Genomic DNA, 16197 nt, shown 5'->3' on the forward strand with positions numbered 1-16197 from the left:
GGAATTACAGTGTAATGTGTATTGTGTAATGTGGATTCAGATTTACAAAATGGAAGAGTTCCAGGGATGGATGGTGGGGATGGTTGCACCACAATGTGAATGCCCTTAATAACACTGAAGTATACACTTAAAAATGGTTAAAATGGTAAATTTTATGTGAAGTATCTTTTACCACAATTAAAAACTAAAATAAAAACAAAAAACCTCCGATGGCTTCTCACCTCACTCAAAGTAAAGCCCAAAGCCTCCACTTTCTTGGCTCTCTGACCTCACTCCTCCCACTACATCCCTTACTCAATTCCTCCAGCTCCTTCCCTACTTTCTGTTCCTTGGACCCAGCAGATGAACTGTGCCCTGGTACCTTCCACTGGCCACAAAACCCAGTCCGTAGCTGGCCTGGGAGTGCTCAACCATCTTGGGGGCCCCAGTGGTGCCACTTGTGAAGTAGATGGCCAGAGGGTCTTGACTCTTGGTCCTCACACAGTTGTGCTCTGCGGATGCCTCGCTGTAAAATATGAAATCCTTGTAGCATTACAAGTAGTAAAAATAGTCATAATAATAATCTTTACACAATACTGGCCACCATTTTAAAAAATACTACACGTGAGGCACTGTGCTGGAAGCTCCAGCTTGCATATCTGAGCCCCACAATGACCACCCAGGGTAGGTACTATCGTTAGAAGCCTTTGTAAATAAGGAAATGGAGGCTCAGAAATGGTGCAGTGACTCACTCAAAAAGCTTGTGCTCCTCCACCAGGGCCAGAGGACTTTCTGGTGGAACACGCATGTTTCTGTGCCTATGCTTCTGCACGTTTGGGCACAGCATCACGCCCATCGCAATCCCTGATAATTAAGGACTGAAGGTTCCCTCAATTCAGAGATTTGAGATATGAGTAATTCCAAAAGTTTTGTCATCTGGAGCATCTTCTCCCTGACTGGTTCTCAACCCTGGCTGCACCATGGTGAGTTTTTAAAAGAAATACCATTGCTTAGACCCCACCTTGGTGAAAAACCAGAATCTTCAATGGTGCGTCTAGGCATTGGGGTTTTTTGTGTGTGTTTTTTTGTTTTTGAGAGAGCGAGTGCACGCATGCACTTGAAGGGCAGTGAAGGGGGAGGGCACAGGGACAAGGAGAGAGAGAATCTTAAGCAGGCTCCATGCCCAGCGCAGAGCGCAACACAGGGCTCTGTCCCATGACCCATGAGGTCATGACTTGAGCTGAAATCAAGAGTCGGATGCTTAACTGAGCCACCCAGGTACCCCTGCGTTTTTTTGTGTGTTTTTAAAGCTCTAATTCTAATGACAGCCGAAATTGAGAATCACTGATCTAGGCTCATCAAAATCATCTGGGCAGATCTCTTCCAACACAGAGTCCCAGGGCCTCTCCTCAGATATGTCCGGTTACATAAGTCAGATGGGGGGCCTTGGAACCTGAATTTAAAACAGCACCTGAAGATAAATAAATAAAATTTTTAAAAGAGAATTTTCCATAATTTTATGGTAGAAAGTTTGCATTCTAGGGTAGGCAAGAACAATCTGAAGAGTATTTACCATGTCTACAAACTTAGAAATAGATCTTTTGCACTTAACTTTATTACCTACACATTAAGTATTTTCTGTTTCAGTTTCTGCTGCTAATCATTACATCGAAATATAATAATAGATGATAAAAATGTCGTGTGTTGGAAATATAATATTTTGGAAAATAGAGGATACATTATTTATAATGCATGCTTGTGGGTCTTATCATCCTAAAAATTGTGACACATTTAAGAGAATGTGGCACATAGTTCTTTTTCAAATGAAGCTACTGATAAGAGACAAATGCTGATATTAGTAAAAAGTAAATAAATAAACAAAGTAGAATAACACCCAGGTGAATGTGAGGCAGTTGGTCTATGGGATGGGCATTTGTGACTTAATGGTGCAGGCCCCTGACAGGGCCCCTTCTTGCTTCTGCCTCTGATCAGGACAAAATCTCAAATTCCTACGTAGGCTTCCACCACGGCATTGCTCAAAGGCAAAGGGCTTTTGGTTCTGCCCCAGTCTGCTGTAACTGCTCGTTAGCATCTTGCATAAGTGACTTTACTTATCAGTTCTTCACCTGTAAAATCTGGTTTAAGTGCATTTCATAGGTTTTTTTCCCAAGGATTAAATAAGATGATGTCTGATTCATTACTGGGCTCTGAGCACCAAACACAATGCTTATCACGAACCAGATGTTCATTACATCTTTGGTTCATGAATGAATGTAGATAAATGCTTACCTAGCACTATGCCTCACATACACTAAGCACACAATGCATGGTAGCTGCTATTATAGTACTAATTGATCACCTACTACGTACTAAATGCATCATATGGATTATCTTGTTTACTCTGGCAATAGCTCTGCAACCACTACCACCATTACTGAAGCAAATGACGCCTAGAAAAGCTAGCGACAATTCTAGTACTACCTCAGCGAGTGACTCTGAAGGATCTTAAGGTGGTCACCAGGATTAGGTCTCAGGTCCATCTGGCCCCCACAGTGAGGGCTCCTTTCTGGTTTACTCTCTTCCTATACAGTCAGTAATGCATCCATCTCCTATTATTTAAAGAGGAAAAGCCTTGGCCTCATCTTTATGTTTTTCTCTGGAGAGCCCCAACTTACCGGAGGAGTTCCCTGAAGTTCATCCAGCCTGGCCGACTGCTGTCTGACACCAGTAGCTTGGACTGGAGGGAGGGACAGTCGGCGCTAATGGCGTCCACCCGCGGAGCCAGGGAGTCACTGGTGATAATGGACTTGGCCCTGGATGCCTGTAGCCGATATTTGAGGTCCTTCTCTGTCAGCTGAGAGACACCTGGAATCATGACAGCTCCTGGCATCACACAGAGAAGGAATGTTGACTAGGCACCAGGGGAAGACCCCTGTGAAGAGGTCTAGACCAGATCTCCCCATTAGAGACAGGAACAGGAAGGGACTAGAAAGGGATAGAATACCTGAACAGGAAAAGGTAACAATAATGATAATAATGAAATTCAGAACATGGATTTCATTTTTTATTAGTTTATGGAGCACTTATATGTGCTAAGAACTATACATGCATTATTTCATTTAATTCTCGCAACCCTGGAGAGTAGGTGCTATTATTACACCCATTTTGCAGATTAGAACAACAACAATTAAGACAGACCCTTATGCCTTAATTAAATGGAATAACTTGCCCAAGATCACGCAGCTGACATGTTGTAGAGCTGGGATAGTGAATTCAGGAGGTATAAGCCTAGGGGTCCATGATCTTGAACATTACTATTATTCTGCCTTAGAGATGACCTAGCTCTGTGGTTTTCCCTGCCTGCAAACAAAGGGCTACAACAAATCCTAGTGTTGAGAATATAGTATATACTCTCAGGTATAGTAGGTGGGAGCTCTAGGACTCATATAACCTCAACCAAAGCCATTCTGAAAGAAGCTGAGTCCATCTTTTCCCAAGGGGAAGGGATTGAGGAAGTGGAAAGCGGGACAAATTTTAATCAGACACCTGAAAAACCACCTGAGTATCTCAGAACAGAGAATGTAAACACCCCCATTGAACCCAGCACTCTCATTTCACAGATGAGAAGAAGGAGATCCTAAAGGAATCAGTTATCCTGCCGTGCCCAGTGAGTGAGGCCAGTAAACAGAGGAAGGGGCCATTCCCAAATGGTGTAGGAGCCAAACCAGAGTTCTCATTACCCTTCGCTTTAGCTCCTAAACTTTTACAGGATTTAAACCCCAGCATGAACACTTTTGGAGCTAAACGGTATTTCTTCAGTTCATCTCCCTGCTTTAGCTATTTCCAGAACAAGTCTGTACCACCTGGAGTTGTGCATAGTATTTTGGGAGCCCAGTCAGAGGGCAGACAACTGGGGCTTTCAACAAAAGAAATGAGTCCATTACCTTAGACTGGAAGAGAGGTGATTAGTGCACATCAGGAGAACATGGGAATGCGAGAATGTGAGGACATACAGCTTGGGTATCCTCTAAGATGTTGGAGAGGATGTTGGTTTTGACATAGTCATGTATAATGTCATCTTGAGTTATTTACTTGGACATCAAAGAAATGGGTGAATCTGCATAATTGGGGGAACTGGAGACATTTAGGTAGCAGGAAAAGAATGAAAATAATACCCCAAAAAGAAGTTTTGATCATGCAAACTGCCCAACACAGTGCCTGGCACATGGCAGGTCCTCAAGAAAAGTATGAGGGCTCCCTTACCTTGGCCCTCATTTAAATAAACCTTATATGTCATGGCAGAATATGCAGAACTCCCCAAACCTGTGTGTCTGTTTCTCATCCTCTAGCTGGATACACTAGAATGGTGTTCACTTTTATATATTGTGCAAAATATATACAAATAAAATGAAAGTTCCTGCCTTTCTTTCTTTCCTTCTTTTTTTTTTTTTTTTTTTTGACAACCCAGTCACAAAATGGTTGACTAAACTTGTTCATATAAAAAAGATGATTCTCTGGTATGAGTTTGTATCTCTCTGTTCTGCAAACATTATTTGTGAAAACATCTGTATTTCAGGTAGATTGTCCTATGGACGTGATTGGGAGGGGGCGGACAACATTCCGAGTGGTGGTAAGTTCCCAGTGGGTGGAGAAACCAGCTCTCCACCAAAAGTAGTTGTCTCGCTTTTGTAAAATCAGCAATAAATAAATAAATAAATAATTTTTTAAAAAACAGCCCTTTCTTTTTTTTTTTCGGATTTTTTTTCCTTTTTTCTTTTAATGTTTTTTTATTATATTATGTTAGTCACCATACAGTACATCCCAAGTTTTTGATGTAAAGTTCCATGATTCATTAGTTGTGTATAACACCCAGTGCACCATGCAATACATGCCCTCCTTACTACCCATCACCAGTCTATCCCATTCCCCACCCCCCTCCCCTGAGGCCCTCAGTTTGTTTCTCAGAGTCCATAGTCTCTCATGCTTCATTCCCTCTGATTACCCCCCCGCTTTCTTTATCCCTTTCTTCCCCTACCGATCTTCCTAGTTCTTATGTTCCATAGATGAGAGAAATCATATGATAATTGTCTTTCTCTGCTTGACTTATTTCACTTAGCATTATCTCCTCCAGTCCCGACCATGTTGCAGCCCTTTCAATAAGAGCATCAGACAGGGTCAGCAGAGGCCCTCTGAGTTCTATGGACTGTGTCCTTTTGCCTCCTCTCTTCTGCTGGAAAAATCATTCCAGGAAGATCAATTGTCCACTGCCTTGGCCATTCATAACAGCAGGAGGAGGAACCCTCAAGGGCTAATCTTATTGCTTTGATTATTTTGTCTTTCTCTTCCTTCCCTTGGGAGCTGGTAGATGCTGTGGTGGTGAGAGCCATAAAGTCTAAGACTGAAACTAATGTAGATTGATTATGAAGGTCTCTTATCCATAACTGCATTACTCTCCACACACTAGCGGCTCCTAAACCACAACCAGCAAAAAATATGTTTGGTTTGTCTAACTCAGAATTTTTTAAAAGTTTATTTAGTTCTCAACATTAAAAGATTAGAATTTTTTCCATAAAAATCCAGTTTTCTATCACAAAGTCAGAAGTGCTGGCAACACTGGCCCTCCTTCACACATGGAAACATCTGGCTGGGGTCATGAAGCACTTGCCCCCCTGTGATGAGGCATGTGAGCTCCAGTCTACTTCCATCCCCAGTGCTCCCTATTGCCTCACACTTACCTACTTTCATCAATTACATTACCATGTGACCCCTGTGCACAATCCAGTTTGTGACTGTGGGGCAAAGGGGAGGTAAACAAAACCCCACATTGGGTTCACTTTGCTCCACTCCCCCAAACCATATGGACTCCACAAAGCTCTGGCAGGTGTGTCTGCCCCAACTGGGAGCCTCAGCCCTGCTCACTGACCTGTCCGTATGCATGCCACGCTGACCAGCCACCACTCTGGGAGCCGAGGGAGCACCAGCATCATCCTGTCCCCAGGCTGAAGGCCACACATGCCCTGGAGCACATTAGCTGCCTTCCTGGACTGCTCCCCCAGCTCCTCAAAGTTCCACTTAATCTCTGCTCCCTTGCCATTGACCCACCAGAAGGCAGGGATCCGGGGCCGGTGCCCAGCCTAGACAGCAGTGTAGACAGAAAAGAAACAGAAAAGATTTGTTGAGGATTTTTGCTTGTTGTTTTTTAATTTTAGTTTTATAGTAGTTATTACAGTCGCAAGGTTTAAATTCAAAACAATGAAAAGATGCATTGAGAAGGCTTACCCCCATCCTTGTGCCCATCTATCCTCTTCCCCACTTCACCTGCCTCAATGTGTAACCAATATTATTAGTTTCTTGCATATCCATGCAGTGTTTTTTCAGGAAAACATTAAGTATATTCTGTTTTCCGTACCACCTTTTTAATGCAAAAGGTAGCATATGATTCATACTGTTCCATGTCCTCCTCTTTTTTTGAGATACAATTCTCATGCCATAAAATTCACTATTCTGAAGTGCACAATTCAATTGGTTTTTTTTTTGAGATATTTAACACTTTATTATAAAGTAGTCTTTGTGTTAGATAGTTTTGCCATCTAACTAACGTAAGTGTTCTGAGCACGTTGAAGGTAGGTGAGGCTATGCTATGATGTTCAGTAGGTTAGGTGTATTAAATGCATTTTCCAATTACGATATTTTCAACTTACAATGGGGTTTTTTCCACTTTATTTTTTTATTTATTTTTTATGTTCAATTTTATGTTTTTATGTACATCATTATTTTTTGATTTAGTGTTCAATGATAAAAGAAGATCTAACAATTGTAAGTATCTATGCCCCTAAATGGAAGCAGCCAACTATATAAACCAATTAAGAACCAAAATAAAGAAACATATTGATAATAACACATTAATAGTAGGAGACCTCAACACTCCACTCTCAGCAATGGACAGATCATCTAAGCAGAAGATCAAGAAAGAAATAAGAGCTTTGAATGACATATTGGACCAGATGGGACTTCACAGATATATATAGAACATTCCATCCTAAAACAACAGAATATTCATTCTTCTCAAGTGCACATGGAACTTTCTCCAGAATAGACCACATACTGGGTCAAAAATTAGTTCTTAACCAATACCAAAAGATTGAGATTATTCCCTGCATGTTATGGATCACAATGCTTTGAAACTGGAACTCAATCACAAGAAAAACAATTGGAAGGAATTCAAACACTTGGAAGTTAAAGAGCATATTGCTAAAGAATGATTGGGTCAACCACGATTTTAAAGAAGAACTTAAACAATTCATGGAAACTAATGAGAATGAAAACACATCAGTCCAAAACCTATGGGATACTGCAAAGGCGGTCCTAAGGGGGAAATACATAGCCATCCAAGCCTCTCTCAAAAAAGTAGAAAAATCCGAAAAGCACAAGTTAACCTTACACCTAAAGGAGCTGGAGAAAGAACAGCAAATAAAGCCTCAACCAAGCAGGAGAAGAGAAATAATGAAGATTAGAACAGAAATCAATGAAATAGAAACCAGAAAAATAGTAGAACAAATCACCAAAACTAGAAGCTGGTTCTTTGAAAGAATTAATAAGATTGATAAACCTCTGGCCAGACTTATCCAAAAGAAAAGGCAAAGGACCCAAATCAATAAAATCATGAATGAAAGGGGAGAGATCACGACTAACACAAAGGAAATAGAAACAATTATTAGAAATTATTACCGGAAACTATAGGCCAATATGTTAAGCAACCTGGAAGGAATGGATGCATTCCTAGAAACTTATAAACTGCCAAGACTGAAACAAGAAGAAATTGACAATCTGAATAGACCAATAACCAGTAACGAATTTGAAGCAGTAATCAAAAACCTCCCAAAAAACTAGAGTCCAGGGCCAGATGGCTTCCCAGGAGAATTCTACCAAACATTTAAAGAAGAAATAATACCTAGTCTACTGAAGTTGTTTCAAAAAATAGAAATAGAAGTAAACTTCCAAATTCGTTCTATGAGACTAGCATTACCATGATCCCAAAGCGAGGCAAAGACCCCATCAAAATGGAGAATTACAGACTGATATCCCTGATGAATATGGACGCCAAAATACTCAACAAGATCCTAGCCAACAGGATCCAACAGTACATTAAAAGGATTATCCATCACGACCAGATGGGATTTATTCCTGGGATGCAAGCGTGGTTCAACATTGGCAAATCAATGTGATAGATCACATTAATAAAAGAAAAGACAAGAACCATATGACACTCTCAATTGATGCAGAAAAATCATGTGACAAAATACAGCATCCTTTCCTGATTAAAACCCTTCAGAGTATAGGGATAGAGGAAACATACCTCAATATCATAAAAGCCATCTATGAAAAGCCCACAACGAATATCATTCTCAATGGGGAAAAACTGAGAGTTTTTCTTTTAAGGTCAAGTCAATGGTTTTTAGTATATTCACAAGGTGGTATAATCATTGCCACAACCTAATTCCAGAACATTTTCATTATCCTAAAAAGAAATACCATACAGGTTAGCAGGCACTCCCTATTCCCCCTTTGCCCCAGCCCTTGGCAACCACTAATCTACTTTTTGTCTCTATGGATTTGCCTATTCTGGATATTTCATGTGAACAGAATCATACAATATGTGCCAGCACCACTAGACGGAAGACGATTCTTTCCCCCTTAAATTTATTGGCACCTTTGTTGAAAATCAACTGACCACAGATTTATGGGTTTATTTCTGTACTCTCAATTCTATCCCATTCATCCATATCTATCTTTTTACCAGTGCCACACTGCCTTTTTTTTTTCACACAGTCTTTATTACTGTCACTTAGCAGTAGGTTTTGAAATACAGAAGTGTGAATCCTTTGTGTTTCTTTATCAAGACTGTTATTATGGGTTCCTTGCCTTTCCACGTGAAGCTTTGGACAAGATTATATATTTCTACAACAACTCTACTGGGATTTTAATAAAGGTTACTTTGAATATCTCAATCAATTTGGGATATGTAATCTTTTTTTGCAACTTTATAATTTCTGCTTTAATGGCAATCAAGTCTAAAAAATGTACAGCTCAACTTTGTCAAAGACAGACTTCAGTAAGCTGCTAAATGCATACATAATGGAGAGGCTAATATTTCCTGGCAGTTCCTGTTTCCTGAACGTTGAAATCCATCAGATGTGTTTTAGACTATCCCCAAAATTGTCACTGAGGGATATGTTATTTTTGCATAATGAGGTAATATCTCAAGGGCATTCTGAGATTCAACCAAATCTTTGGCGAGTGCTTCTTTTAATAAACACTCCCTAAGCTATTCTAGCCTTTGTTTAATTTCCAGAGTTCTAAGAAGTAGATTCTGGCAATTTTTCCAAGGTTTTTTATTGTTGCTGTTTTTATAGAGGATAAAATTTTAGACAGTCCTTATTCCACCATTTTTGCTGATATAACCCTATTTGTATATATCTTTAGGAGAAATCCTCCAAGGACGATCCCAGGTGGAAAAACAGCTCAGGTTTTGTAGACAGGAATTGTCTACAGCTCCATCTCCTACATACGCTTTTCATCTTAAGTCTTACAACAATTCCAGGTGGCAGATGGTGTGACTTCCATTTTACAGATGAGAAAACTGAGATCCAACGAGCTTAGGGCATTTGTCCAAGGAACCATGCCTATCTGACTGCAGTGCCACCTTCATACTTTACTATATGCACTAATAGTATACTTTTACTGAATCTACTAATAGTATTATTTTCCTCATTGTTTTTCTTTACACAAGCTCTTCTTAAAATTAACAGAAGTAAATTGCGTTGAGATAAAGTTTATAGTCTCCTACTATAAAATAAAAGGTTAGCATTTCTAACATAAAAAGTGAGTATAAAATAGAGAGAGAGACACAACGGACACCTAATGAAGAGGAAAAAAAAAAGGCGGCAGTATATGCTCAGAGACACACAAAGAAATCAAGATAATCTTAATTCAATTTTACATATCTGCTGTGATCTGTGAAAAGCTTTGAGCCTCAGCCACGCTCTCTCCTTATTTAAAAGGGAAGTACAGGATGCCTGGGTGGCTTAGTCAGTTAAGCGTCCAACTCTTAATTTTGGCTCAGGTCATGATCTCAGGGTCGTAAGGTCAAGCCCCATGTGGGCTCTGCACTGGGTGTGGAGCCTACATAAGATTCTCTTTCTCCCTCTCCCCCTGCCCCTCACCTCTGCACGTACTCTCTCAGAAAAAAGGGAAGTACACAACAGTGAGAGAAATATTACCGACAGAATAGAATCAAAACAAAACTTTCTCTTTTGCTTGATCAGAATGACAGAAAGGGAATCAAAGGGGGCATAACTGTCTCAACTATGTGATCTGTGTTCAGGAATATGAGACACATCAGGAATTGGGCTAAATGTCTAAAGCTCACGAAACTTGGTCATAATTCTTTTTTCTCCCTAAGGCTTAAATGCTAACAGTTTTAGTTTTAGGACATGCAAAATTCGCAGGTCAAAATGTCCACCTGTGTTGTAGCCTTGAATCACACTGGGGTAACTGAGGGCAGCTCCTGAGGCCCAAAAGGGACAGTAGGACATAGTGGGCTTCACCTTTTCCAGCTGACTCCACATGTCCAGCACATCATGGGCAAAGTTGAAGTACTCAGGCACTGGCTGCCTCCCTAGGCTGATGGCTTCCCAGGTGGCCACAATCTTCTGAGGGTCAGATAGAGGTGGTTGCTGCCTGTGAGGCCCACAGAATCCCCGGGCATTTCTCAGCACCTGGAGGACCCATCCTCTTAGCCATGGCATCATGTTATTGCCTGCAGCCTGTTGCCAAAGAGAAGAGAGAGAACACGATCCTGAACTCTGGGCTCTGTCGAGAGACTGAGCTGGACTTGTAAACACAGTCTTGGACCTTAGTCTGAATTCCACTGTGTGATTTTGGTCATTTCTTCTCTCTGAGCCTGAGATCCATCCCTTCCGCCTCTCACCGCCTATGGATCTCTGTGGGTCTGAGGTCAGTAACTCAGAGCCCACGTCTCAAGGCTTTCCAAGACCACTTTCCCAAGGTAAATCAATCCTGAACTGGCCTGACCAAGCCAAAGAAAGCTCTAGGGCAACACTATCCAATGGAAATATAATGTGAGCCACACCTGTAATGTACAGTTTTCTAGTGGCTTCACTCAAAAAAAAAAAAAAGAAAGAAAGAAAGAAAGAAAGAAAGAAAGAAAGAAAAAGAAACAGGTGAAATGAATTAAAATAATATTTTATTTAGCCAGTATGAAAGACGAAATAAAATGGGGTCATACATGTTAAGGGGTTTTAAAATGAGTCTGGAGGCCATGAAGGACGTGGGCCTTATACATGTCCTCACCGGTAGAACCATGAACTTTTGAACTGCGCCAAACCACAAATACTCCAAGGACTCAGCCTGAATACCTGCAACTTGCTACAGCAGAAGACTTTGTTACTGATAGCCTTAGCAATCAATCATATTCCGTCAAGATTAGTTTTCTGCCACCAACAGCAATCAAAATTCTTTGTAAGCAACATATACAAACATTCCCTTTTGTCTTTAAAAACCCTTGCCTTTCGGGCACCTGGGTGGCTCAATTGGTTAAGTGTCTGACTCCTGATTCCAGCTCAGGTCATGATCTCAGGGTCATAATCTAAGGGTCATGAGATTAAGCCCTGCCTCAGCCCGGCAGGGCCTCCCCGCTGTGTGTAAAGCCTCTTTAAGATTGTCTTAAGATCTCTTTCTCCTTCTCCTTCTGCCCATCTCCCCTCTCTCTTAAAAAACAAAACAAAACAAAAACACCTTGCCTTTTGTTCCCTGGAGTAGGGGGTGAGGGTGGGGGGGGGTGGCACTATTTGGGTTGCTGCCCAAATCTGTGTTCTCTGAATTGCAATTCTGAGACCCCAAATAAACGTTTTCTTTTTAGCTTTGCCTGTTTTCTTGGTCAGCATGTAATCAATGTAAAAAGAAATTACTAAAGAGGTATTTTATATTTTTTTTTGTACTAAGTCCTCACAATCCAACATTTATTTTACACTTATGAGCACACCTCAGTTTGGACTAGCCACATTCCGAGGGTTCAACGGCCGCAGGTGGCTAGTGGCTGCCGTACTGGACAGGGCAGTCTCAGCGTCCTGCTATTCAAAGTCTGCTCTACAGAACAGCAGTATCGGCATCACCTGGGAGCCTGTGACAACTGCAGAACCTCAGACCCCACCCTAGACGTGTGGAATTAGACTCCGCACTTCAACACGAGCAAGAGAGTTGTGTGCACGTTGTTTAAAGAGCACTGAGAAGCAGAGGCAGATTCTTTCCACCAAATTCCTCTTGGTCATAATAATAACAACAGAATATGGTACTGTAACTGCCAGAGATTAAGCTTCAGTTTCCCCCAGATTCTTTTATTAAATCCTAACCCTCAGTGTGATCGTAGCAGGAGGTGGGGGCCTTTGGGAGGTGATTAGGTCCTGAGAAGACCTCAGAGAGCTCGCTTGCTCCTCTGCATGGGGAGGACAAAGCAAAAAACCGGGTGTCTATGAACCAGAAGCGGGCTCTCAGCAGACATGAATCTGCCTGCTGCAATTTGATCTTGTACTTTCCCGTCCCTAGAACTGTGAGAAATAAATGTTGCTTAAATCACAGCGCCCAAACAGACTAAGACAGTAACCAATAATAATAATGTGTCGCAATAACAAGAAAAACAATAATAATCGCCATCTACAGAAGGCTTACTGTGTACCAAGCATTTGGAAGGTGCTTTTTAGGTGTCATTTCCTTAAATCCTTACAACTCCTCTATGATATAAATGCTATTTTCTCTGTTTTACAGACAAAGAAGGTCAGGTTTTAAGAGGACAAGTGACTCACAGGTCTCGCCTCCAAGAAAGGCCTAGCCCCAGCCTCCATTGTGGCTGCGACCCCTGGGGCCTCAGATGTCCCTTCTCTGACCCTCCCCACTCCTCCTCTCCCCTCCACTCTCCCCCTAGCCTTTTCCTCTTCCTCTCTCCCCTGGATTCCTCCTCCCCTTCACAGCTGATAATTAGACTCTGCCTCCAGCTAACCCAACTGCCATTTTCATTTCCGGCATGCCCCTTCTTGGTTGAAGCAGCAAAGGCCTCAGAGGCAGCTGACACCTGTCCTTGAAAAGATTTCTCTCTACATTACCTTGCTCTTGAATGCAAGAAATGCAAAAGGACTTCCACGTTCTGTTTCAGCTGAATGCAGGCCTTAAACATTCAGTTTCCTCCAGGACACTGGAGAAGGCAATTTGCTGACTTGGCCTCCCACCGGGAACTTGGCCCCAAATGCAGCCAAGAGAGCAGAGCCTGAAGCCAGCAGAGGACACAGCGGCTTCAACTGGCCAGCAGGCTTGCAGCCAGTGAGAGTGGCCCCGCCAAGCTATTCTCACAGCTCACAGTGGCTCTGGTTGGTCTTCCCTGAAAATTCAGGTCACCATCTAGCAGAAAAAAAGAACAGGAATTTCCTTATGTTTTACCAGAAAGGATACAATAGTAACAATCATATAAGCTAACCATGTTCCTTTTCTCCTCCAAACCCTCCAATGCATAGAGACAGAAATTAGATTAGTAGTTGCCTGGGGCTGGGTATGTGAACAGGGAATGACTGCAAATGGACACAAGGGATCTCTTTGAGGTGATAGAAATGTTTTACATTTGGACTGTGGTCATGGCTGCACAAATCTGTAAATGGATTACTACTACTACTGATGATGATAATGATGATGATGATGATGATGATAATAATAATAATAATAATAATGGCGTACTTGAATGAATTTATGATATGTAAAATTAAACCTAAATAAAGTGTTTTTTGTTTTTTGGGTAAGCCTCCTATGCTCCCTATGTGGCTCACAGTCTAAGCCAGTGTTCCAAGAGCAGTCTGCAAGGCCCCACATGACTTCCTGGCTCTCCACTCCTACCCACTTGCCAGCTCTGCTCCATGCACACTGCACTGGTCTGCCTGCCCTTTGTTCTCCCTGGGGCTGGTAAACTGAATCTCTGAGAACAACAGCAAGAAAGATCCTATCTTGCAGTGTTTGCTCATATCTGCGGTTAAATTTTCCCATGGTGGCACGGCCAACTTCAAGGGACCAAAGTTTTAACAATGGGCTTGCAAAGTTCCTGATTATTAATGGTCCCTGGTACGCCCCTGCGAGCTGGCTCCAGCCAGTGCTGCTTCAAGCCTTTGTGCTTGTCGCCTTCTCTACATTCCACACAGTTCACTGCCTCACCACTCACACACAGGCCCTGCTCAGCGTGCCCTGGGCCACCGCCCCAATCCCATCTGACACTTCCCACCCTCCCTTCTCTCCTTGATTCTCCTCCTTAGCATTTATCACTTTCTAACATTCAATGTACTTTATAAAAAATATTTTTTTCAGTTTTATTGTGGTATGACAGACAAAATTTCATACATTTAAGGTATACGACATGTACATTATGCAGTTAAGCTAATTAATACAATCATCACCTCTCATACTTGCTGTTCAATATTTTCTATTTATTCACTGTATCATCTGTCCCCTGCCACACACGTACGCTAGAAATATGAACTCCACAAGACAGAGATTTTAGATTTTCGGTACAGCTGTATCCTCAGGACGGTGCCCCGCCACACAGTGAGAGTTTAGTAAATATTTATTGAGCCAGTGAAGAGTAAACGACAACTAACAGTTAGTGAACATTTTTTATTTGCCAGACAGTTGCTATGTGTAAGAGGTAAAAACTGACCTCTGGCATTCTAGGTACAAAGTTTGTTTTTTTGTTTTTTCCCCAGAATCACATCGAAGCTGGTGTCAGCTCTCAGTCTCCAGGATCTGTGGGAACTCTAGGCTCTCCAGATCACCTTCCTTACCTATCCCTAGAAGTGGCTCAGAGTCCTTCCGATGGAAGAGAGGCTATGGGTGCCTCGCAGAGAGGATGCTTACGCATCAGCTCCCTTATTTTGCATTAATTAGTGTCACACTGGGTGTTGGTCCTTCACTGTGTTTTGTTTCCCTGTCAGGGTGGCCCATTTTCATGGAGGCAGCTCTTCTCTCTCCCCACCAAGCGTGGCCACAGAGAATCATCTCTTCGGCCTTCAAATTCCATTTCCCCTCAGTGCCCAGACCCCTACTGGGTCCCGGGCAAACATTCTTATCTGCAAATCTGCAACCCCGATCTAAAGATACAATCTCTGCCCTCAGGGAGACAGATGGACAGATGACCTGCTCTTCAGGCAGCCTGATCTCAACATCACTGTTCTCTATCAGTATTTGATAAGAATCAGGCAGCACAGAACTGGGGGCTGCAAACTGACCAAAAATGATGATGATACTAATAATAGCAGTAACTGCCTTTTGTTTAGTCATTCAACAAAGATCTTGGAGCACCTGTTACCTGCTAGGCAAAGTAAATTACAAGGAATTTAGAAGGTGGTTAGTCCTGTGAAGAAAAATAAAGCCTAGAGAGACAGAAAGTACCGGAGAGTGGGTTGGGGAAGTTACTGGTTTTAAACAAAGTGATCGGAAAGACCCTGGCTGAGAAAGTGATATTTGAGCAAAGACTTGCAGGAGATAAGAGAGCGAAGCTGAATGCACCCGGGTGAAGAAATGTCAGCAGAAGAAACCACAAATGCCCCTGAGGTGGGAGTGTGACTGTCATACTGGAGGAATGACAAAAAGGCCAGTGTGTCTGAAGCAGGGAGTGGGACGGAGGCTAGGAGGTGGGACGAGGGCCAGCTTTCTGCCCTCCCGCCCCCGGGTGCCCTGCGGCCCACTTGGCCCCTGTCAGCTCAGCTAACCGTTCCAACAGCCCTGCGAGTTCTACCATTTAACACGTGAGAAAATGACTCAGAAAGGGTGAGTGACATGCCCAGGGCCACACAGCTGATTAGGAACAGAGCTGGGATTCAAATTCTAATGTTCAGGCACTGAGTTCAGAGCCACCCTCTTGTGCCACACCCGGGACACCAGGGTGTGTTTTGTTTCTGGCGCTCCCTGTGACCTCCAGCCCCACCCCTGTCCTTGGGCTCCTCTAGGCAAAGGCAGGGCAGGGCCTTCTTACCCAACAATGGCCATTCTTCTCCAGGGCCACCCTGGTCTTCCAGAACCCCAGAACTTGGAACACTGCTGCTCAGGCTGTTGCAGCCCCAGTGTGTCCGGGAAGGAGGGACTTTATTTCTGACTCTGGATTTCTTTAGA

The 16197-nt window shown here is 42.5% G+C and overlaps 1 protein-coding gene across 2 annotated transcripts in view; it reads right to left on the reverse strand.

Moving 5' to 3' along the window:
• The window catches only part of ACSM5 (acyl-CoA synthetase medium chain family member 5), a 34000-nt gene extending 20755 nt beyond the window's left edge, over positions 1-13245 (reverse strand). For both annotated transcript variants that reach the window (XR_570132.2, XM_008696967.2), the window contains exons 1-5: positions 13158-13245; positions 10587-10805; positions 5903-6113; positions 2655-2862; positions 362-505 (exon numbers count right to left, since the gene is read on the reverse strand). Coding sequence is in view for 1 of the 2 variants with exons in the window: in XM_008696967.2 (XP_008695189.2) it covers positions 362-505; positions 2655-2862; positions 5903-6113; positions 10587-10790 (767 nt within the window). In the remaining variant the exon portion in view is untranslated. The remainder of the gene's footprint in view (positions 1-361; positions 506-2654; positions 2863-5902; positions 6114-10586; positions 10806-13157) is intronic.
• Between the last annotated feature and the right edge of the window lie 2952 nt (positions 13246-16197).

Source organism: Ursus maritimus, unplaced genomic scaffold (assembly GCF_017311325.1).
Source record: "Ursus maritimus isolate PB19 unplaced genomic scaffold, ASM1731132v1 scaffold_2, whole genome shotgun sequence".
NCBI lineage: Eukaryota > Metazoa > Chordata > Mammalia > Carnivora > Ursidae > Ursus > Ursus maritimus.